Here is a 23,341-nt window from a genome sequence, read left to right on the forward strand (position 1 = left end):
AGATACAAGAAGCTTACAAAATACCAAATAGACTAGACCAAAAAATTAATGAGGTGTCCCCTCACCACATTAATAATCAAAACACTAAATATACAGAATAAAGAAAAATTAAGAGCTGCAAAGGAAAAAGGCCAAGTAATATATAATGGAAGACCTATCAGAACTACACCGACTCAAACCAATGGAAAACTCAAACCAATGGAAGTTAGCTGCACCCACGAAAACACAGGCAATAGATAATCCCACACCCAAATCCCAAAGAAGGGAAACACATACACACATTACCACCAACAATAACAAAACCAAAAGTAACAGGAATTAACAACCACTGGCCATTAATATCCCTTAATATCAATGGACTCAATTCCCCTATAAAAAGACAGATTAACAGAATGGATACGAAAACAGGATCCATCCTTCTGCTGCATACAAGAAATACACATCAACTTCAAAGACAGGCTGGCCTCGAACTCGTGATCCTCCTGCCTCCGCCTCCTTCAGCAAATCCTACCAGTGTGAGCCAGCTGAGGAGCCCCCATGGAACTGGATCAGGCCCTCTGGATAAGTGAGACAGTCGATTAGCTTAAACTGTTTGGGAGGCCACCAGGCAGTGGGACCGGGACCTGTCCTTAGTGCATGAGCTGACTTTTTGGAACCTGGGGCCTATGCTGGGACACTTTGTTCAGCCTGGGTGAAGGGAGGAGGGGACTGGACCTGCCTCAACAATTGAATCTACCAGGCTGAGCTGAATCCCCAGGGGAGTCCTTGCCATGGAGAAGGTGGGAATGGGGGGTGGGTTGGAGGGAGGGATGGGGGAGGGTGGGAAGAGGGAGGACAGGGGAATCTGTGGCTGATATGTAAAATTAAATTAATTATTAAAAAAAACAATTTCAAAGACAAATATTACCTCAGACTAAAGGGTTGGGAAAAGATTTTCCAATCAAATGGCCCTAAGAAGAAAGCTGGTGTAGCTATTGTAATATCTAACAAAATAGACTTTAAACTAAAAATAATCAAAAGAGATGGAGGACACTTCATATTAATCATAGGAAAAACCCATCAAGATGAAGTCTCAATTCTGAACATTTATGCACCAAATACAAGGGCACCACCCCTAAAAGAAACATTACTAAAGCTTAAATCACACATCAAACCCCACACACTAATAGTCGGAGACTTCAACACCCAACTCTCACCAAATGAACAGGTTTGCCAGACAGGAATTTAACAGAGAAATAAGGGAACTAACAGATCTTATAACTCAAATGGGCTTAGCAGATATCTATAGAACATTCCACCCAAATACAAAAGAATATACCTTCTTCTCAGCACCTCACGGAACCTTCTCTAAAATTGACCACATACTCTGTCACAAAGCAAATCTCAACAGATACAAAAAAAAAAAAAATTAGAATAACCCCCTGTATCTTATCGGATCACCATGGCTTAAAGTTAAAATATAACAACAACACAAGTCACAGAAAGCGTACACACTTATAGACATTGAATAACACTCAATTGAATCACTACTGGGTCAAGGAAGAAATAAAGAAGGAAATTAAAGACTTCCTAGAATTCAACGAAAATGAATGCATAACATACCCAAACTTATGGGACAATATGAAAGCAGTACTAAGAGGAAAGTTCATTAACACTAAATGCCTATATAAAGAAGTTGGAGAACTCTCACACTAGCAACTTAACAGCAAACCTGAAAGCTCTAGAACAAAAAGAAGCAAACTCACTCAGAAGAGTAGAGGACAGGAAACAATCAAATTGAGGGCTGAAATCAATAAAACAGACACAATGAGGAAATCCAGAGAATTATACTTCAAACACCTGTACTCCACAAAATTGGAAAATCTAAAAGAAATGGACAATTTTCTGGATAGGTATCACATACCTAAGTTAAATCAAGACCAGATAAACTATTTAAATAGACCAATAACCCCTAAGGAAATAGAAACAGTCATTAAAAGTCTGCCCACCAAAAAAAGCCCAGGGCCCGATGGGTTCAGTGCAGAATTCCACCAGAATTTCAAAGAAGAGCTAATACCAATACTCTTCAAGTTGTTCCACACAATAGAAACAGAAGGAACATTACCAAACTCTTTTTATGAGGCCACAGTTACCCTGGTACCCAAACAACACAAAGATGCAACACAGAAAGAGAATTATAGACCAACTGAACCCTCATGAACATTGATGTAAAAATACTCAAAATACCCCTTCATGATAAAAGTTTTGGAGAGATCAGGAATACAAGGAACATACCTAAACATAATAAATGCAATTTACAGCAAGCTGACAGCCAACGTCAAATTAAATGGAGAGAAACTCAAAGCGATTCCACTAAAATCAGGAGCAGGACGAGGCTGCCCGCCCTCTCCCTATCTATTAAATATAGCACTCCCAGCCCACGCTCTTAGTGGTTGAGCCGTCTCTAGCCTCCTGACCTTCATACCTTTTTAAAACCAGAATGTGTTTTATAGTTTTGAATGTACAACCTTTTAAAAGCTGAAGTGAACTTCATGACCCAAAACTGAATAGGAATCAAGTTAATCCATTAGACTTAATCATAAAGAATTCTCTATTTTTTGGGGGGGGGGGGGAGGTTCAAGACAGGGTTTCTCTATGTAGCCTGGGCTACCCTGAAACTCACTCTGTAGGCCAGGCTGTTCTTGAACTCACAGAGATGCCTCTGCCTCCTGAGTGCTGGAACTAAAAGGTGTGTGCCACCACCGCCCAGCCTAAATGATTCTTAAAAAGCCTTATTTTACACAGATTTTCAGTTAAAAAAAAAAAACAATCCAAGACATTAAATATATTGCTGACCTTCATTTTTATTTAAATATATTCATCTTGAAGAGACTACACAGCAAATATAAATGTAAACATGCATGTCTACATCAGAATTAAGCAAAATGAATTTGTAGGCACAAGATTTTAAATATTATTAAAGGAGACAAGGAATCTAAGACAGAAATAACAGAGGCAACAAAAACATACATTTCCTAACACTTGAGTTGGTCTTCCAAGCTACTGGTTAAGGCCTGAGTCTTAGAAAGTCTATGTTCCTTGCCAAGTGGAAAGATCCACTTTGGCTGTTCTTAATACACATCTACAAAACAGACAAATAATTCTCTTTCAAAATAATGTAATAAATATGCCATTCACACACACACACACACACACACACACACACACACACACACACACACACACACACACGGAGCTAAACCAGACTCTCAAAAAAGGGAAGGAAGGACTTTGGAATTTTCAAGTTTCCTTATTACTGCAGCACACCACCCATACAGAAAATTATTCTGCTACAGAAATAAATTAACCAGTGGCATTATTACAAATCTTTAGTTTATTTGTATTGCATTTCCCCAACGTTTTTCTAAGGATTGCCATGGCTTCTTTGTAGAATTAGTCTTCCCACCTCACCCAAGCGGCCAACGTTGCATAGAGCAAATAAAAGGTAATTTAAGAAAGAATTCAGCAGGGACTTGCAGGGGCAGTCAAAGCATTAGCTTTGTCTCAATGCCTGGACAGTTTCCCCTATGTTTATCCTCAGTCCTTAGCTAGTTAGTTGTCTCAGCCTCCTCCCCACCAAGCTAGGAGCATGTGCATGTCTAGTTCTATGATGACAGTCCTTACTTTCGAGGTGCTCCTGCCAACCAGAGACCAGGTATGCACACCACGGCACAGCTCAAAGGTTGAAAGAAATGAAGAGTTGGTGACGATGGTGCCTGAGGAGCTCTGGAGAAGGTTGAGTGGGTGAAGAAGAGGGGACAGCAAAGGCACAGAGACAGGAAGGAAGTCATTTGGTTGGCACAAGGATACCCCTGAGAGGTCATCATTGTCATCATCAATGTAGAGGCTGCATTCTGGATGTTCAAAAATGGTTTTCTTACTGTGGTGGGCAAAGGAGATAGGACCACTGAAGGATCTGTGCAGACAGAAAAACTGGGGCCAACAAAGGAATGTGGTGCTGGTAGGCCAGGTGACAGGAGTCGGAGGCTCAGAAAGCTCGACAATCAAGCCCAGTGCCACATGCAAATACTTCCTATACAAACAGTCACTGACCAGCATCCCAACACCACAGTTCTGTCTCCACAAACCAAGGCTTTTGGAGAAAAGCAGGGCAAGGGGATACTTAAATAGGTATTTTTAGTTCAAGTTCCTGAAACCTGCCCCAATGTGAACAGGTTAAGAGCAGTAACACAATTCAATTCTCACATCCAGTGACAATTCAAGTCACCCAATCATAACCTTCACCTTCCCTGAGCTGTCGTTACCAAAGAATTATAAAGCAATTATCAGTTTGCTATAAAGAGGTTCCCATCTGCCACTGGAAATCCACCGAGCATCCATCCCCCAGTGGGCTGAAACAAAGCGCAATGTACCAGTGCACACACCCTCTACACCTGTACTTGGGCAGAGTGGTGTAGATGTGCTGCTAGGCAATGCCTTCTGCCCCATCTCAGATCACTTCCATCTCTGTGTGGATCAAACAGTTGACCTAGACGGTATGACTCTAACCCAAGCCCCCACCACGGACCAGCCATTTCCTTTCTAGGTCCAGACCACCTCCCTCCACTAGCTCAGGAGAAAGGGGTATATGAGTAGAGGAACCCAGGGAAAGCCAACAAAGCAAAGACAGGAACTTCCTACGATATATTCATTCTAACTACAGAGATGGGCAGTGACATATAAGTCACCACACACTTCCTCAATATGGAACATTGACTAGTGAGTTTCCAGCAAGAACAGTCATTTGGAAGTGGCACACTGCAAAAGGCAATCTTGTGATTCTCTTCTTTAAAAAACCCATCAGTCTGGGAGTCAGGCACAGACAGTGGCACAAAAGCATAAACAGCTCATGAAGACTGTTCCATATGCAGAACTCCTGCTGGATTCTCTGTGGAGACTTGCTGCTGTTCATCTGCTCTGAGGTCTCTTCACTCCATCCCTCTTTGATTCCTAACCTCTGCTAACATCCGTGGATGAAGAACACCTAGGGGATGGATCCACACGAACCCAGAGGCCTCATGAGCTGAGGATGTATGTCAGCATGGCAGCTGCTGATTTAACCTGTTCACTCTGTCTCACATACACAGGAACTGCCTGAGTCTGAATCCAAGATAAACGCCAGCTGCGCTTTTGTCTTTTGGAATCTGACAGAAAGTTCTGTGTAGAAAAATCTGACAGCAGCAAGTGTAATTCAAAGGAGAAGTAGTGAGCAAGTTTGTACCGGGACAGGTGACTGGCCATTCCCTGCTGTGTGCTTCCTTTCCTAGCTGTGCTGGACTGAGCTACTGGATTTCCAGCATGCGCGCGCGCGCACACACACACGCGCACGCACACACACACACACACACACACACACACACACACACACAGTACTGGATTTCCAGTACACACATGCACATACACATACACACACACCAATTGACCCAAAGTCAAGGTCCACCTCTATGGTCTTGTCAAACTGGGTCACATAAAACTTCCTTACCACCTCATGTCAAAGATGTAAAGTGGTCTTAATGTATTTCTATGACACAGTTTGAGGATCTCCTTTCTTTCTATAACCCTTTACTGGTACAGACCGCCTGGCCAAACTGATGGCTGCTGAATTACTGGCCTGGTGAAGACATGGGTTTTGAATGACCTAGACCAGGGTGCATTGTTTTTTTCCATCAATTTTCATTGATTTTTCATTAATAATGTTAACCACAGGGAAACAGAATTCCGTTAGTTCTCCTATAGATCTACTTAAACTCTGAAACAAGAGATTGTTCGAGAATTACATGAGAAAACCACCCACCACCACCAGGTTAAAGACTGAGTATCTGAATGCTTCCAGGCCTTAACTCCTCCTACAGGCTCTGCTTCGCAACATCCTCCGGTGGCGTAGAGTCCCAGCAGGAGTAGCTGGGTCTTGCAGCATGTCTGCATACCAGAAAGCAGATTTCAGAAGCCAGTGCTAGTCATCACTGTCACTGCCAGACTCACTTAACTGCAAGTCATTTCCTACGGGAGAAAACAAAATCAAGCTGAGAGCACAGCAGTTAATGACGTCCTGCCTCCTCTGCCTTCTCCACTTCCCTCTGTTCTACCTACAGTCGGCTCTCTGCACTTCAATATGCCTATATTTTGCCTTCACTTAAAACATCAAGATATCCTTAAAATTCTTTGGATGTGATAGCTTAAAATTTAGCTATCACACCGGGCGGTGGTGGCGCACGCCTTTAATCCCAGCACTCGGGAGGCAGAGGCAGGTGGATCTCTGTGAGTTCGAGGCCAGCCTGTTCTACAGAGCGAGATCCAGGAAAGGCGCAAAGCTACACAGAGAAACCCTGTCTCGAAAAACCAAAAAAAATTCAGCTATCACATCACATTTAAAGCTTCCTAATAAGGGCTGGAGATAGTTCAGTTGCTCTTGCAGAGGACCCAGGTTCGATTCCTGGCACCCACATGGTGGCTCACAACCACCTATAACTCCAGTTCCAGGAGATCCGATGCCCTCTCTGACCTTCTTAGGCATCAAACATGCACATGGCTTAATACATAGAGGCAGGAAAAACATGCACACAAAATAAAAAGAATTAATCAAATTTAAAAATTTAAAAACAAAACAAAAAAACTTTGTTAATCCAACTTAATAGATAACAAAACCATTTGGTACAGTTGACATTCTGAAAGAAACACTATTTTTAGCATGTGCAAAGCACAATTTGGTACGGCTTATTAGTACTGAGGAGCAGTGAGACAGTTTTAAATGTGCTAAGAAAATATAGATAACATACAGCATTTGGCAGACTCTCTCACATTAAGTTGCTTTATAATTAGATTTATTTACTTTATTTATTATATATTATATATAAAAATATACATGTATATATCATATTTTATATATATATATACATACATATATATACACACACACACACATACATACACACACATGTATATATGAGTGTTTGGCCTGCATGCATGTCTGTCTCTTGGAGGTCAGAAGAGGGCATTGGATCCCCTGGAACTGGAGTTATGGGTGGTTGTGAGCTGCCATGTTTGTGCTAAGAATCGAACCCAGGTCGTCTGCAAGAACAAGTGCTCTTAACTAACCCCTAAGCCATCTCTGCAGCTTCATTAAGTTGCTTTAGAAAAAACTAAATAGAGCCAGGACTGGTGGCTCATGCCTATAACCCCTGTATCAAGGAGGCTGAGGCAAGAATCACAAATTCAATCCCCCCAACCCCGCCCCCACTTCCAAAAAAGCCAAGGAAACAAAAAGTTCCCACTACAGAAGCTGAGTGCTGTTTCCACCTGTACTATGCTAATCCATGATCTCCTCTGCCCACCTCTGTCCAGGACATTTATATTGCTTTAATAGAAAGCTCCAGATTCTTAGATGGTATGTAGGTGCCTAGAATTTAAGTGGACTCAACACTTCAAGTTCACCTAACAAAAATGTATATAAAAGAACCTCAGCTGATAGTGGTTGGATGAAAGTGAACATCCATGCTTTTCTTTGTCCCTGGAACCTTTTCAGAGGACCCAGGCCCACCCCTGAGGACTTCCTTTTCTGACTGTATGAGGACAGACTTCTTACCTGGACCTCATCTTATACAGATGACAGGGCACACCAGGCAAATGCTGAGGAGTTTTAGTTGGCAGGTGCAGGGGATAGCACAAGTGGGTGGAGTTCAGACATGCTGCTTCATACCCAATAAGGCATTGCACAGCCCTGTGAAAAGGAACTACCCAGCCTGGAATGTCCACAGCATTGAAACTAATAATGTCTGCCTGGGCCACACTGCAGGGTTAACTAGGTCTGCATCCCACCTCCGCTGCCAGGCCTTCCAACTTCCTCAAAGGAAGATGACTAGGAGAGAGACCATTTGCCATGCAAGGTTGGGGGCAGGGGATTGGGGGGCAGAATCGCCTCATTCTGAAACAAAGCCAATTTTACTCTGGCTTTCCTCTGTGTTACCTTATCAACTGTAGGAAAACTACTCAAACATGACAATATCCTGTCTTGTCTCTTGCCAAAAGCTAGGAGGTGTCCAAATAGAGGTAATAGGTAACTTTTAAAGACCAGCTGTTGGCAGGCCACGTCTTAAACCTGGTGTATGGAAAGCCAAAGAGCCTACAATCAGGTTTAAGCATTTTGCAGACATCACAGCCGTAAGTAAAGGGGGGAAACGAAGGAAAAGATTGTGAGTTTGGGGTTGCCCAATGTGTCCTTGTCAAGACACTCTCCTAACTGCCTGTAGTTTATAGGTTCTGGCACAAGGCCACAGAAGTTGCACATGGCCGGCGCTGTGTCAGCCACTAAAGGAGGACACACTTACTGAGCGTATTCATGAGCTGAGAGCTTCCTTGGGGCCGGCTGGCTCCATTGGCCACTGCAGACCTGCTGTTGTAGGGCTGCTGGTGTGAAGGCTGCGGAGGAGAGGCCGGGCCATTGGCCTCCGGCCCGCTGCTGGAGCTCTCATCGTCACTGGCCGAGGAGCTCTCCGAGTCGGAGGAGCTGCTCCCACTGCCGCTGCTGCTGCTCATCTGCTCAATAACGTCCACCTCAGCCCTCAGCTCTGCAAGGACACGCACGACAGGGCAAACCAGCACAGTCAGCACTCGGAGAGGACAGGAGGCGTCCATGGACAGTCAGCCACAAAACCAGCTGCAGCAACGGACTGCAATCCTCCCTGCCACTTGACTATAACACACCATGAACCCTCAAACTGACCAAATACCTACTCCGTCTTGGGCTGATGGAAACACTGAATTCACCAAAATAATGACTCTTCTGTGTGAGACACATGAGAATTATTAATTATTTCCTTAAATAAAGACTCTGATTTGGGTGTAGTGTGTGCCCATAACCTCAGTCGTTAGGGGCAGTGGAGTTAGGAAGATCTTAGTTCAGGACCAGCCTGGGCTACAAAGTGAGACCTTGACACATTCAAGCAAGCAAATGGGAGTTATTGTATAAAACCTCAAATAAGAGAAAAGAATAGGAAAACATTTATCGAGCAATTGCAATTCTGAGGGCTTATGGTAGATCCTCCTGTCTCAGGTTCTCTTTGTCGCTGTGACGTAAGCAAGGATTTATTCCAGCTCCCAGTACCATGTACAGCCTATCAGTGAGGTCAGAGTGCAGGAGCTCTAGGCACCGAGTCACTCCTCATCCAGCCACAAGCAGAGAGCAACAGAAGCCTGTGCTCTCACTTTCTCCTCCTTATATGTTCAATGACCCAAAGCCCAGAGTGCTGCATACTCATGTGGGTCTTCCTACCTCAACCTAATCTAAACAATCCCTCAGAGCCATGCCCAGAGGCTAGACAACCCCTGCAGGAGTGCCTGGAGGCCTTTTCCTAGGTGATTTCAGATCCTGTCAAGTTGACAATTAACATTAAACATCACTACTGCTGACCAGTAAGTAGTGAAGTCGATATCAATGGATTTCCTAAGCCACCAAGGAAAAAAACCGGCTAGGCAGCCCGTGTTGGCCTGAGTCCTTTCTGACTCCCATGGAAGCCTGTAAGAAAGACCCTGGCAAGGGAGGGCAAATGGTAAAATGCCATCCCCTCTTGACTCTTACACATTTGATCATGGCTGTGCCTGTCAGGTTCTGCATTCTTCGTGGATTTAAAGTAGAGGTGGAAGAAACATGTTTTCCCTAACCAATCCACTGTCCCTGGATATATGAAGGAACATCAAGACAGCTGATAGATTTCTTTCTGTCTAAACATCACCATGGCCTCACATGGCTATGGCTCCTTTCACTGCAGCTGGCATCAACTGGCTACTCTTGGCCTAATTCCTATTACAGTACAGTAGAAACTTCCACAGCAGCGTTCTAGAATCCAAGAGGGAAAATAATCAAGAGGTGTAGCAGCTGTGTGAAACTTGGGGTGACTGTGTTTGTGAGAAGACAACATTTCTTTTTCTTTTTTTTAAAATTGATTTATTTTGTGTGGATTGGTGTTTTGCCTGCACGTGTGTCTGTGTGAGGGTATCAAGGTCTTGGAGTTACAGTTGTGAGCTGCCATGTGGGTGTTGGGAATTGAACCTGGGTCCTCTGGAAGAACAGCCAGTGCTCTTAACTGCTGAGCCATCTCTCCAGCCCCAAGGAGGCAATATTTCTACAGGTTGAAAAAGGCCAATTCCCAGGAAGCCTCCAAGGCCTCCCATTTTCTACTATTAGAGATCGCATTTGTTCCACAAAACATAAATGTGAAATATGATACTCAGCCCCATAACACCCGAGAGTCTGGAGACCAGCACCTTCTACTGTGTGGGACAAAAGCCAAGGCAAGCTTGTCTCATGTCTGTAAAGGAAAGGCCCAAACCAGACCCGAGTCCTTCTGGGCCAGATTCCATCCCCAGTGGCCTCAGGGCCTTTCAGAATTACATGCTTTGAGACAGCAAAGAGCATCTAACCCTGGCGTTTTAAGAGTTCCCTTAATAAAGCACTTACATTTGCACACATTAATTAGTAAGTGAGCTCAGAATCTACACACTGAGAATACTCTTTCTGGGAGTCTAAAGCCCTGAAAAGCTTTGGCTGATAGTAATGTTTATTTAAACTCTAAGCCTAGAATGCTGCCAAGACAATAGCACTTAAGTAACTGTTCCTGGACTCGTTCTTGTCAAACAATGTACGTGATAAAGTGTCAGCCCCCGGCAGCTCTAGAGCCGCAAGTTCTGATGACACAACTGTATAGTGAGCTTTGTGAGCTTCCCGAGGACCCTCTGCCTGACCCCACGGGCTAGCCCAGCTCGGTACCTCTTTTGATGTCATCCAGCTGGGGCTCAGGTGAGGGGTTATCCTTCAAGGGAGAAGTTTTGGGTCCAGCTGGAGGCTTTGTTGGGGCTCGGAACGGCATGGGTGGTGGAGGAGGGGGTGGCTGTGATGGCTGTGGAGGACGAGTAGGCTGCTGTTCCATCCGGGCTTGGATTTTACTGCTCCCCTCAGCTCTGAAACAGACATGAGATCCAGAGGCAAAATAGTATCTCTCAGGATGACCAAGCACACGGGCAGTGTCTGCCGACCCAAAATCTGATCTTTGTAATTTCACCATGAGAACACACTCAACATCCATGTGTCTACTGCATCCCAGAACTGTACTATGCATCAGCAATGCAGAAACAATGAAATGCTTCTTCTGCTTCCAAGGAGTGCACTTTTTTTTTTCCCTTTCTGAGTCAGGGTCTAGCTCTGTACTCTTGGGACAGCCTCAGCCTCCCAAGAGCTGAGTCTACAGATGTGCCACACCCAGTACAAGCTCAGCAAGGAGATAAACACATTCACAATGTGATTAAATGTGTTTATAAGAAAATATCACAATATGACAAATTCAATATACAGTTGTAATAATAAATACAGAAGTTTCTGAATAAACTAGATTTTGAAATGCTGGCAGCTCGCAAATTTCCCATTATTTACTGATTTCTACTTCCAAGTGAGAAAATTTTACCCATTAATAATGTCTCTTGCTCCTCTGCATACACGCTGTGGTTGTTTGTGGGAGTGTGTATGTGGGGTGTATAGTGGGAATGGGTACATCTCTGACTCTTTTGCCTGCTCTTGGGACTCTTTTCCTCCTATTGGGTTGCCTTGCCCAGCCTCCAAAGGAGGGCTTTTGCCTTGTCTTATTGCATCTTGTTATGCTGAGTCCTATAGATATCACTGGGAGGTCTGCTCTTTTCTGTAGGGAAATGGAGGAGCAGTGGATCTGGTGGGGGGAGGGGTGGAGCTGGGAGGAGTAAAGGGAGAAGAGGCTGCAGTTGGGATGTATTATATGAGAGAATTTTTAAAAAAAAGGAATAAATGCTCAAAAATGACAAGATGGGAAAAGATACACTGTTCAATAACCAATAAAAGGTGTCTGCATACTAAAAAATCATAATAGTTCTTTCTGCAAATGGACTAGCCTAGTGCTCCTTAACTTCAGCATCTGCACAAATCCCCTGGAGTTTCTGCAGGTTCTGACCTAGCAGGTCTTGATAATCTGTGAGTGTAACAAGTACCCAAGAGGTACGCTGCTAGTTCCCAAACCACAGAGTGGAAAGGGAACAGAGCAGCACTGGTGTCACAGGAGCAGCGGGTTTACCACAGGCCTTGATACAAAACAAAGGGGCAGGGCAGAAGCTGGCACTACGGGAGCTTCGCCTAGGATGGGCTCTCAGCTCTAGCAGTCTAATTAGGTAAATCACAACTTCGGTAATCCCCAGTTTCATCCCCTGCCTCAAAGAGAACAGCATTCTAAAAATTACTGGTGAAGATTAGGTACCACACCCACAACATCCAGCATACTGACCCATGATAATCTCAATGAACGGAAACTTTTCCTTTTCTGGGGAAATGAGTGAAAGGAGAAAAATGGCTCAAAGAAGCATAAGCAGACATCAGGTTGTAATAGTCTCTTAAAACTTAATTAGCGGCTGGGCGGTGGTGGCGCACGCCTTTAATCCCAGCACTCGGGAGGCAGAACCAGGCGGATCTCTGTGAGTTCGAGGCCAGCCTGGGCTACAAAACGAGTTCCAGGAAAGGCGCAAAGCTACACAGAGAAATCCTGTCTCGAAAAACCAAAAAAAAAAAAAAAGAAAGTTCATTCTTTAAAAAATTAGGAAACATTCTATTTTTTTTATTTTTAAGTTTTTTAAAATTATATTTTTATTTATTTATGCTATGCCTTCTACCACGTGGGTCCTGTGGACTGAACTCAGGTAATCAGAGTTGGTGCCTAACATCTCTATCCACTGAGCAATCTTGCAAGACCATTTTTGTTGCTGTTGTTGTTGTTGTTTTGAAACGGGGTCTCATGTAACTAAGACTAGCCTCAAACTCACTATGTAGCTGCAGATGGCCTTGCATTCTTGATCCTGCTGCCTCCAACTCTCAAATGCTTGGCTTAGAGGTATGACCCACCATACTCAGTTAGCAAGGTTTTATTTTAATAGTACAGTCACCTCAAGTATATCCTAATTTACAAGCAATAATTTACTCTAACAAAGTTATGCAATCATTATTTTGTAATTTTAAGTCTATACATATAAATCGAATTTCCTACTTGATAGTATAAGAGTATAAGATAGTATAATTATGAGATTGACAAAACTGGCTCAATTATAAGTACTTTGTTTTCCCCAATGACTTCATGTTTTAGCTCTTAAAAGCATTATTTACTGCATTTGAGGGAAATGTACATTTCTGTCTGAGACAGAAGTGGCTAACATTACTGATGGAACACTAGCCATGAACAAGCAGATGTTCACACCTTTGTAATATTGGACTAAATGCCACAAAGACTTAGAAACATTTAAGGCAGTCCTTCAGGAGAGCATCTGCTGGCCCACGGGACCCTAGCTTTGATCCCCACAGTGCAAGAGAAAGGGAGGACACGGTCGTCAGCCATACCTCGTCTTCTTGACCTGAATGCTGCTGCTGAGCTTCTCCAGCACATACTCTCCAGTGTCATGATTGATAATGAGCACACAGTCTTTCTGATAAGGCCGTTTGTTCCCTTTGAACACAGTCATCGGTGGTGTGGACCCCTGTTTGTATAAACACACAGTTATGAACAGCCCACCTTTACAAAGGACACTGCCTCATCCATCCTTCATCAGAGCTACCCAAAAAGAACAAACAACCCATCCCTGGCTTAACTCCTCTGGCATTCAAGGCAAGAGGAAAGAAACAGTCAGAACACAGCAAGCATCTGGTTTTAGGTAATCATGGATGTAGCATAAGATTTTTAAATTACTAGGCACATTTTTAAGGGTGTGGGGAAATGTTTCAAAGAACAGTGATTCATGAACTGAGAACAATGAACTTTCCCCTACACTACACAGAGCTATCACTATGACTGGTGAGTGATCTCTGTATTTCTTTGCAATTCAAGAGTCCAAGACTTCCCCGTCATGCAAATGACCAACACAGCATTCTCTAAGGGTAGCCCACCAACCTGATGAACGGAAACTATCCCATGCTAGTTACCTACCCAAGTCTTTCAACTGTTCCCATGTTTCACTAGGGCCAAAGGAGAATATCTTTAAGGTGGCCCCCTGGCTCCACCACCCACCTGTTGCTCTGTGGTCTTCAGAAAACAAGCTCTTGTTCCTGCCTCAGGGTTATAACTGGGCTTCTACTTGCTATATTTGGACACTCCTGTCTAAATTCTTCAACCTTCTGCTAAGTCCAAAGACAAGTTAGGAAACACTTCTCTAGCTTTCCACAACAAGTATTTGTTTTGGTTTGGTTTTGAGACAGGGTCTCATGTAGCCCAGGCCAGCCTTGTACTCTCAATCATCTTGCTTCCGCCTCTCAAATGCTGGGATTACAGGAAAGCATCACATCCAGTAACGACTATATATTCCCATATTTAAATTCCAGACCCTAAGCTGCATAAAGGCAAGAAATGTACTTGTTGAAGGTTAAATTCTTAGAGCCTAGTAATGGGCTAGTACATTGAACATTCCTTTAATATTTGTCAAATATAAAATTTAATTTCTTGCTTAGGAAAAAAAATTGCTTGGCTCGTCAACTTCTTATTTTCACAGTAAAAATGTAGGTTTGAAAGGGAGCTTAGGGACCATTTATCTAACCCCTTCATTTTTCATTTGGGAAACTGAAGTCCAATGGGAGATGATGTAACCCGCCACAAGTAACATGTAACAAAAGAGGAGTTTGCATGAACAGGCTGTTTCCCTCAGCTCAGGGGCTTCGGGGCCCGGACTCTTCATTCTGTCACCAGTTACACAGAGCTTACTGAATGTGAGGACAGAGCTGTGAAATGTGCTAAGAACCTCTTCTATTTTAACGTTTTTGTTTGCTTGTTGGTTTTGCATGTGTGTGTGGTGTGCTTGCATGTATGTGGGCAGATGTGTGTGCAGGTCCGTATGTGCATACATGCACCTGGAGCCTCGAAGTTGACTTCAAGAACCTTCCTCAACTGCTCTCCACTTTTCTTTGTTGAGACAGGGTCTCTTGCTGAACTCAGCTAAGTTCTAGCTGGCCGGCTTGCCCCCGGGCTCCTGTGTCCCCGCTTCTGTAAATGTGGGAGCACAGGCAGCTGACAGGCCTGCCCTGCTTTTTACATGGGTTCTGAGGAACAAAACTTTGTACACTTCATTCACCAGCCATCTCCCCAGGCCAAAGTATTATTAACACAAACCTGAGTTAATGTTTCTTCCTGTTTTTCCTTTGGCTGGACTGGGGACTGAACCAAGGGCCTCATGCATGCAAGGCAAGCCCTCTACCATTGAGCTAAAGCCTCAGAACCAAAGGGCTGCCCTGAAGAGAGCTCTACAAAGTCTTTTCTTGCAAGTTCTTGGTGCATCTTTTAACTGAGTCCTTCATCCTTAAATTAGCAATGTTCCAAACCTTTACTCCTGCCTGGGACCATCAGCCTGCACTGGACCCCTTACCATACTAAAGATATTCCTCTGGCTCCTACCTGCCTTCTGGCTGCCCGGTGTTCAGGAGCTGCTGTGGCTACACATGGCACATAGGGCCTTTCTCTCCAGAACTGCTTGGGAGAAACTCTAGGTATGTAGCAGAAGGGCAGCTGTCCCGAAGGAAACATGCCTACTGTACTGCACACCGAGGAGAGGGGAGCTCAGGAACAAGCGCAAAGAACTACCTTAAACCAACCCCATGGCACGAGTTACCACCCACCCAAGCCCTAACTTCCTACTTTACTTACATTGGCTCTTTAAACATCTAGAAAAGAAATTAAACCGAAGGGAACTCCAACTGTAACTTAAACACAAAGAATTGTGGCATTAAAACCAACAATGGAAACAAACAACTTACAGGGATATGTGGCAGTGTAATTGTGACTTCATCTCCTTTGCCAACCTGGAGCTCTCCTTCACAGGAGGTATCTATCGATGCTGGCTTAAAATCATCTAAAAGGGAAGAAAGAACATTTCCCAATGGGTGACTAAAAAGAAGGACTTCCTGGGCACTTATTTTCAGAATTAAAAATTGTATTACATAAATAAAAATGGATGAGGATTCTTTCATGTATGTGTGTTCCTGTATGTACATGGGTACATGTGTACATGTGTGCATATATTTGCAGCACCTTAGACAGTCTCTCAGATACTGTTAGTCTTGTTTTGTTGTTGTTGTTTTGTTTTTCAAGACAGGGTTTCTCTGTGTAACAGTCCTGGCTGTCCTGGAACTCACTTTGTAGACCAGGCTGGCCTCAAACTCATAGAGATCCACCTGCCTCTGCCTCCAGAGTGCTGGGATTAAAGGCCTGCGCCACCACCACCCAGCTCATCTTGTTTTTTGAGACAGGGTCTCTCATTAGCCTGGAGCTCACTGACCAGTGAAGCCAGCTGGCCAGTGAGTTCCCAGTGATCCTCCTGTCTCAGTATCCCCAGCACTGGGATTACAACAGTTTACTACCACACTGTGGCACTTTTATTATTCTAGAAATTCAGATCAGATAATCATGCTTTCATGGCAACGATTTCACAAATGGAGCCAACTCTCCAGCCCCATCATTTAAAATTCTAAAGAAAAAAAGAAAATACTTCATAGAAAACTTCATATATGCTAAAGTAGAAAGAACAGTGCAATGAGCCCCAAATAACCTCATTCAATTCAATAATTACCAACTCAGGAACACCTCTACATATGGTACCTTCAACTACACTATTATTTTAGTGCAGGAAGCTGGGACTCATACACCATTATGTTAATATTCCAAGTGATAGGTAACAGTTAACATCCATCATCCATGATAAGGCAATTATTAGAACTGTGTGCATAGAAGCAACAGAGCAAACATCCTGACGCTAAATCTGCATGAGACTCAGCAGGGCACGTGAGGCTGATTTCTTTTTACACAGAAACGTTCAAAAGTAGAACCTGCCACACTCAAGTTCTTTCATTTTGAAGAAGATACTTCTGGAGGTGTTTTGTTTTGTTTTGTTTTTTCAAGACAGGGTTTCTCTGTGTAGTTTTGGTGCCTGTCCTGGAGCTCACTCTGTAGCCCAGGCTGGCCTTGAACTCACAGAGATCCTCCTGGCTGTGCCTCCCAAGTGCTGGGATTAAACGCGTGCGCCGCCACCACCACCTAAGAAGATACTTCTGGATATGTTCAAAAGCAAACAGGGGAACTCCAGAAATTATCATGCTTATTCTTACAAATTATACAATCAGAAGAGCCATTTTATTTCGTATTAACACACACCTGCCTCAAACTGCAAGCTAGGTACACATGTGCAGAATCTCACTTAAAACCCATACTGCCCTTCAATGAAGGGGGGCAGGGAAAGGTAAGTCTTATCATTTCCCCAATATTGTCTCATTGAAACAGCTGGATCTGCTGTCAGTGGGAAGCACAGAAACGGCATGATGATGGCCACACAAGATGAGACTTTAATGTCTAACACACCCCCTTCCTGAGTGTTGAGTCACATCTATTAGCTGCCATGACAAAGCATGTCTTAACCAGTGTTAATGCTACCGGAAACCAGAAGCCTGTGAATCACAGAGGGATGTGCTCAGTCAGCCAAATCTTTACTCAGGACACACAGTGGAAGTACCCCTTTCAGAGTCTATAATCATGTAGAAAAAGGCCAGCATAATGACTGTTTCCACATTCCTTAAGCTGCTGTCTTCATTTTCCAAACATAGATCAAGGTTTAACTTATGCCAGGTTCACAAACTTTTTTTTTTTTTTTTTTTTGGTTTTTCGAGACAAGGTTTCTCTGCGTTGTTTTGGTGCCTGTCCTGGCTTTCACTCTGTAGACCAGGCTGGCCTCGAACTCACAGAGATTGGCCTGGCTCTGCCTCCCAAGTGCTGGGATTAAAGGTGGGCACCACCGCCAACTAATTTTATTCTTCACCACAAGTCAGAGTGGTGGAGGTGATCGAAAGGCATTAATGTCAACTACGTATGGTGGGTCAGGCCCATAATTTCAGCACTACAGAAACCACCGAGGCAGGACTGCAGCACGTTCAGGGCTGGCCTGAGCTTTATAGTGAGTTCTAGGGCAGCATAACCTACAGTAAGACAGTCTCAAACAACAACAAAATCAGTGTCCAAAGAAGCATGGGAGGAGGAAGAGAAAACCCCATGGGTGATACAAAGAATGCAGATTCCCAGCCGGGCGGTGGTGGCGCACGCCTTTAATCCCAGCACTCGGGAGGCAGAGGCAGGTGGATCTCTGTGAGTTCGAGGCCAGCCTGGTCTACAAAGTGAGTTCCAGGAAAGGCGCAAAACTACAGAGAAACCCTGTCTCGAAAAAAAAAAAAAAAAAAGAATGCAGATTCCCTAGATGTGGAGGGGACCAAGAGCCCTAAGAGGAAAGGAAAGCAAGGAAGAAAATGGAGCAGACTGAGTAAATGACGCTCGTGGCAAACGAGAAGTCTTCCAAAGCGTGAGCCCTGACGGAATAATTCGACAAAGGGGGACTCAAGGGAGGAGAAAGGGGCCTCGCTCCGAAGGAGGAAAGTCTGGCGAAAGGGCTGGGAAGGGGGATTTTAATTAAAGGGCCCATGACTTTCTGAACTGGTATTTGAGACTGTAAGGTAAAAGAATAGTTAGTTGACAGCAGCCAGAAGTTTGGTTTGAGAAGCGCGACCTGAAAATAAAAGAACAGATAGAAGTCCCAGAGGCTCTGGGGTGAGAGATAAGGAAAGTGACGCTTTGGAGAGCCCAGGTCGGACAGGAGGGCGTCGGGGCTGGCACGTGGCGGCCAGAGAGGCCGAAGCGAACCGCGGGGAGCGCTCACTCACAGCGAATAGTGTGGAAGGAGGTCCGCGGCCGTTTCTCGAAGCTCTCCCCTAGCCTCAGGCAGTGTTCCTCTCGATCCAGCAGCGGGTTCGCCGTGCCGTTCATGGCCTTGCACCTGCCTGGCACCCAGATCGGCGCTCTCCTGGCGCGGCCGCAGTCCCGGAACCCCGCGCAAGCGGCCCGCAGGACCGCGCTCCCGGGACACAGCTCCGGAGCGCGCACCGAGCCAAGTCCGCGCCCACCCGGGGCCGGAAACCAGTCTCCACTGCGTCTAGAAAGACTCTGAGGAAGTAAGGCCGCTGCGCTTCCGGCATTGGGGAGGGACTTCCGGTTTCCCAGCGGAAATAGCGGGGGAAGTGCCATGGAGGGAGAATTCCTCGAGAGAACCTCTATGGACAGTTCTGGGCAATATCTGGTTTAGTCTCAGGAGGTTTACACGTCAGTTGGAAGATTCTACCCCTGAGAGCTTGACCGACAGGTGAGTGCGCCCTGACCTGTCCTTTGCTGGCAACCCTGCGAACCGATAGTCGGGAGCCCCGAGCGTGGGAACGCAGTGAATGCGAATCTGAGCGTTGATACCGACGGCCGGAGACATGCCCGAGACCCTGGCGGCCTAGTTTATCCTGAGGGTCCTGAGAGAGATGACGGATCTCGGGAACTCAGCGACCCGTCACTCCGCCCTTCCTACTTGGCTCCACGGTTGCGGCGTGAGGGTTTCATTCAGTTCTTGGCCGGCGACGCTTCCTTTAGTTGGTGCTGTAGCCTTTTGTGGGGTACGATCAGAAACTCTGGCCTCCTCGGATTAGCTCCATCACCTCCGAAAACATGAAGCTACGGTCCCAACGAACGTGACTACTCTTTTGTCTGGCAGTCGTCTACCCGCTTTCAGTTCGGGCTGTTGTTGTTTTGAAGTCCCATTTTCCGCGGGCACTGACCATTGATGAGAATTTTTTTCTCACATTTTCTCTGTCAATTCCTGGAAGCGTCCCTTCGTCCTAACTAAATCTATGTCTTGTGACACTTGGCTCATCTGGTTTGAATTGGAGTCCGCTACATGAGAGTTCTGGTCTCTGAATGTAGTAAGCTTTGTGCAGTAGACTGTCTTGGTCTTTGTGACCTCTCCCACCCCCGGCAGGGTGTTGGGTAGAGTCAGCATCTGGTGAGTGTTTGGTGAATTGACCCCAGCGCCTTAAAGAGCTAGTCAGGAACCTCTCCCCCAGAGTCTTGGACTACTTTAGAACCCAAACTCTAGAAGTCCTAAAGAACGCTCTAGCTCGGTGAGTCGGTATAGCCACATTCACAGCACTTGGAAGGCTGAGGCAGGAGGATATACGTTCAAGGGACAGCCTGGGCTACTTCCATACGGGATTCAAGGGCAACTTTACATAACTAGACCCTGGCTAACAGAAAAACAGGATGGGGAGGGGAGCGAGCAGGCTATTACAGAATCACTAACCAGAATCTCCTTTTCCTAAGTAGCATCGTTGGCTGCGGAAGCTTGAAAATCACCTGGGGAAAATGCACCAGAGAAAATCCAGTGTGTGCAGGGTCAGCACGGATTGTTCAGCTGGTCAAAGACCAGAGAATCTTTAGCGGCGTTGAATGTGTTACCAGCAACTGCAATGGCTTCTTCCCAAAGGAAAGGACTGCAAGCAAGGGTGCTTAGCTCTGAAGAGGAGGAGAAATTGCAGAGAGACCAAGCTTTGGTGTCTGACTTTAAACAGCAAAAACTGGAAAAAGAGGCTCAGAAGAACTGGGACCTCTTCTACAAAAGAAACAGTACCAATTTTTTCAAGGACAGACACTGGACCACCAGAGAGTTTGAGGAGCTAAGATCATGTAGGGAGGTAGGCTGGGCTACCTTTATTTGCAATGTGTAGAGGAGAGGTCCTTTATTACATGTAGAGTGTGCTCCCAGCTGAGAACCTTGGGTGTCATTTGTCAGGAGCTGTCTACCTTTTTTTGTTGTTGTTGGTGGTGGTGGGTTTTTTTGTTATTTTTTTTTGGTTTTCCAAGACAGGGTTTCTCTGTGTAGTTTTGGTGCCTGTCCTGGATCTCACTCTGTAGACCAGGCTGGCCTCGAACTCACAGAGATCCGCCTGGCTCCCGAGTGCTGGGATTAAATGTGCGCCACCACCTCCTGGCCTACCTTGTTTTTTGAAACAGGGTCTCTCACTGGGACCTGGGACACACAGATTAGCTTGGGCTAGATGGCAGTACACCCCAGGGAGCCTTCTTAGCACAGAGATCCAAGCATACTTCACCAAGACCAGCTTTTTATATGAGTGCCCGGGGTTGAACTCAGGCCCTTGTAGTTGTACGACAGGACTTTACCGACTGAACTAACAAAAATTTATGACGCCTGTCAAAATGTACCTAAGGAGAGTTCTGTTTGGTTTCAAGTAATTTTAGCAATTTCTGGACTGTTTAATAGAAAGAACTTTTAGGTTTTCTTTTTAGATTTATTTATTTTATTATCTTATGTGTATGAGTGTTTTGCCTGCATGTATGTCTGCACCACATGCATGTCTGTTGCCTGTGGAGGTCAGAAGAGGGCACCAGATCCACTGGAACTGGAATTACAGACAGTTTGTAAGTTGCCATGTGGATGCAGGCAATCGAACCCAGGTCCTCTGGAAGAGCAGCACGTGCTCTTAACCACAGAGCCATCTCTCTAGCCCCTTAATGTTGTTTTCTACTTACTTAAAGCTAATCTGAAGGTTAGAAATATTAAATATTCAGAGTAAACTTTAGTGATAGATTGAAGCTACTTTTAGTAGTTAATGAACTATTCACTATAACCCTTTTCTAAGAATTTTACATATGTTCTCCTTGTTAGGCTTCATAGCAACTCTATGAAGTCATTTTCAGGAAAAATGGAGGCACAGAGCTGTAGAAATGAGTTGCCCAAGGATAGAATACAGGGGCAAAAGGAGTTGGGATTTGAGGCAGGAGGTTAACCCCAGGGTGTCTACACTGTACTAATGGCTGGTTTATTTTTTGCTGATGTTCTTAATACTAAACTGCCCGGTGTTGGGTAGTTATAAATGAGGTACCAGTGTTAGCTTTTCCTTACTAGTTCTGTTGTCTGTTATCAGCTTCATGAGGTTAGAGATGTTGTCTCTTGCATGCTAAACCTTTTAGCTTGGTGTGTTTCTTCATTATGCAAAAGTAATGTACTGTAACTTTTGTGTTCTCATTCCTTAGTATGAAGGTCAAAAATTGACTTTGTTGGAAGCTGGATGTGGGGTTGGGAACTGTTTATTCCCACTTTTAGAAGAAGATTTGAATATCTTTGCCTATGCCTGTGATTTTTCTCCAAGGGCAGTTGACTACGTTAAGGTTGGTGCACCATATTCTGCTCTTTTTGATTCCTTAGACCATTTGTCTAATTCCAGTCCTCTTCTAGGAGCTTACCTGCTGTGGTCACCATGTATGTCATTTTCTTTTGAATGTACATATGAAAACATTTTGATTCAAAGCAAAGCAAGAAGAATACTGAGCAGTGCCTCTGTGCTTCATTCATATCATTTACTCTATAGGTTTGTTTCTGATTATTTGTGTTTATAAATCAGGTTCATGTGACCAGTGTTGTGCATATGCTTCTCAAAACTCACATGCACAGTACTCTGTGATGACTAATGGAGGGAATGAAATCCCTTAGAAGAGTGTGAAAATTTCATAGATAATACCACTTTCCTTTCAAAAGAAGATTATGCCAATAGATGTGTATATATTTTTTGCGGGGAGGGATGGTGGTTTTGAGACTGAGTTTCTCTTTGTAGCTCTGACTGTCCTGGAACTCACTCTGTAGACCAGGCTGGCCTCAAACTCAGAGGTCCTCCTGCCTCTGATGGGATTAAAGGTGTGCACTACCACCACTGCCCGGCTGCCAATTTATAATATTACCAGTAATATAAAGGCACTCTTTCCTGTTTCCTCAATATTTTTTGTTTCTGCCAATCTTTGAGGAAAAAAAGTCTCTGTTTTTTTGTTTCTCATTACCAGAGATATTGCAGACTGAAATATGTAAAAACACATACATTTTCTTCCGCCATGAGCTCCTTTCTCCTACATGTGTTTATTGAGAGCTTACTATATTCCAGTTGCTGTCCTAAGCGCTGGGGGTAAGCAGTGAACAAGAGGCAAAGTCCTCACCTGTGCAGAACTTACATCACAGTAAGAATTATCTGTTCATAACTGTTGCCTATTTTTCTGTTGACTTGTCATTTCTTACTTTTAGAATATATAGAATGTTATGATACATATATTGCAAGCATCTCTTTTTGCCCATTCAACATTATTAATGGTAGCCTTTTCCTAACACAGGATTTAATTATGTCTTTTTTTTTTATATATAGCCCAGGCCAAGGCAGGTGAAACTGTTGATCCTCCTGCCATAGCCTCCCAAGTGCTGGGATTACAAGTGTGTGCCACCATACTTGGCAGTTATCAACTCTATTAACCTTCTGCTTTTTGAGGTAATAAGGTTTTATGTGTAAGAATTCTTTATTCCTGCCATTTAGATAATTGTTTATTGTTTTGTTATTTTTTTATTTATTTTTTAT

At 44.3% G+C, this 23,341-nt stretch overlaps 2 protein-coding genes across 10 annotated transcripts in view; one reads left to right on the plus strand and one right to left on the minus strand.

Moving 5' to 3' along the window:
• Positions 1-2,823: 2,823 nt before the first annotated feature.
• On the minus strand, positions 2,824-19,136 carry Eaf1 (ELL associated factor 1). The gene is made up of 6 exons (XM_052733644.1): positions 18,776-19,136; positions 15,833-15,927; positions 13,436-13,572; positions 10,802-10,992; positions 8,364-8,603; positions 2,824-6,039 (listed from the first exon to the last, which is right to left on the minus strand). Exons 1-6 carry the CDS (start codon positions 19,134-19,136, stop codon positions 5,993-5,995), a joined length of 1,071 nt encoding a protein of 356 aa, XP_052589604.1. The 3' UTR covers positions 2,824-5,992.
• Positions 19,136-23,341, plus strand: part of Mettl6 (methyltransferase 6, methylcytidine) — a 70,999-nt gene continuing 66,793 nt past the window's right edge. For 8 of the 9 annotated variants that reach the window (XM_052733646.1, XM_052733648.1, XM_052733650.1 and 5 more), the window contains exons 1-3: positions 19,136-19,251; positions 20,253-20,620; positions 21,981-22,115. In XM_052733646.1, the coding sequence (XP_052589606.1) occupies positions 20,396-20,620; positions 21,981-22,115 (360 nt within the window). In that variant the 5' untranslated portion in view covers positions 19,136-19,251; positions 20,253-20,395. Of the gene's footprint in view, positions 19,252-19,818; positions 19,933-20,252; positions 20,621-21,980; positions 22,116-23,341 lie in introns of those variants that run through there. The other variant, XM_052733647.1, reaches the window with a different exon arrangement.

This window comes from Peromyscus californicus, unplaced genomic scaffold (genome assembly GCF_007827085.1).
Source record: "Peromyscus californicus insignis strain IS unplaced genomic scaffold, ASM782708v3 Scaffold_12__1_contigs__length_115047231, whole genome shotgun sequence".
NCBI lineage: Eukaryota > Metazoa > Chordata > Mammalia > Rodentia > Cricetidae > Peromyscus > Peromyscus californicus.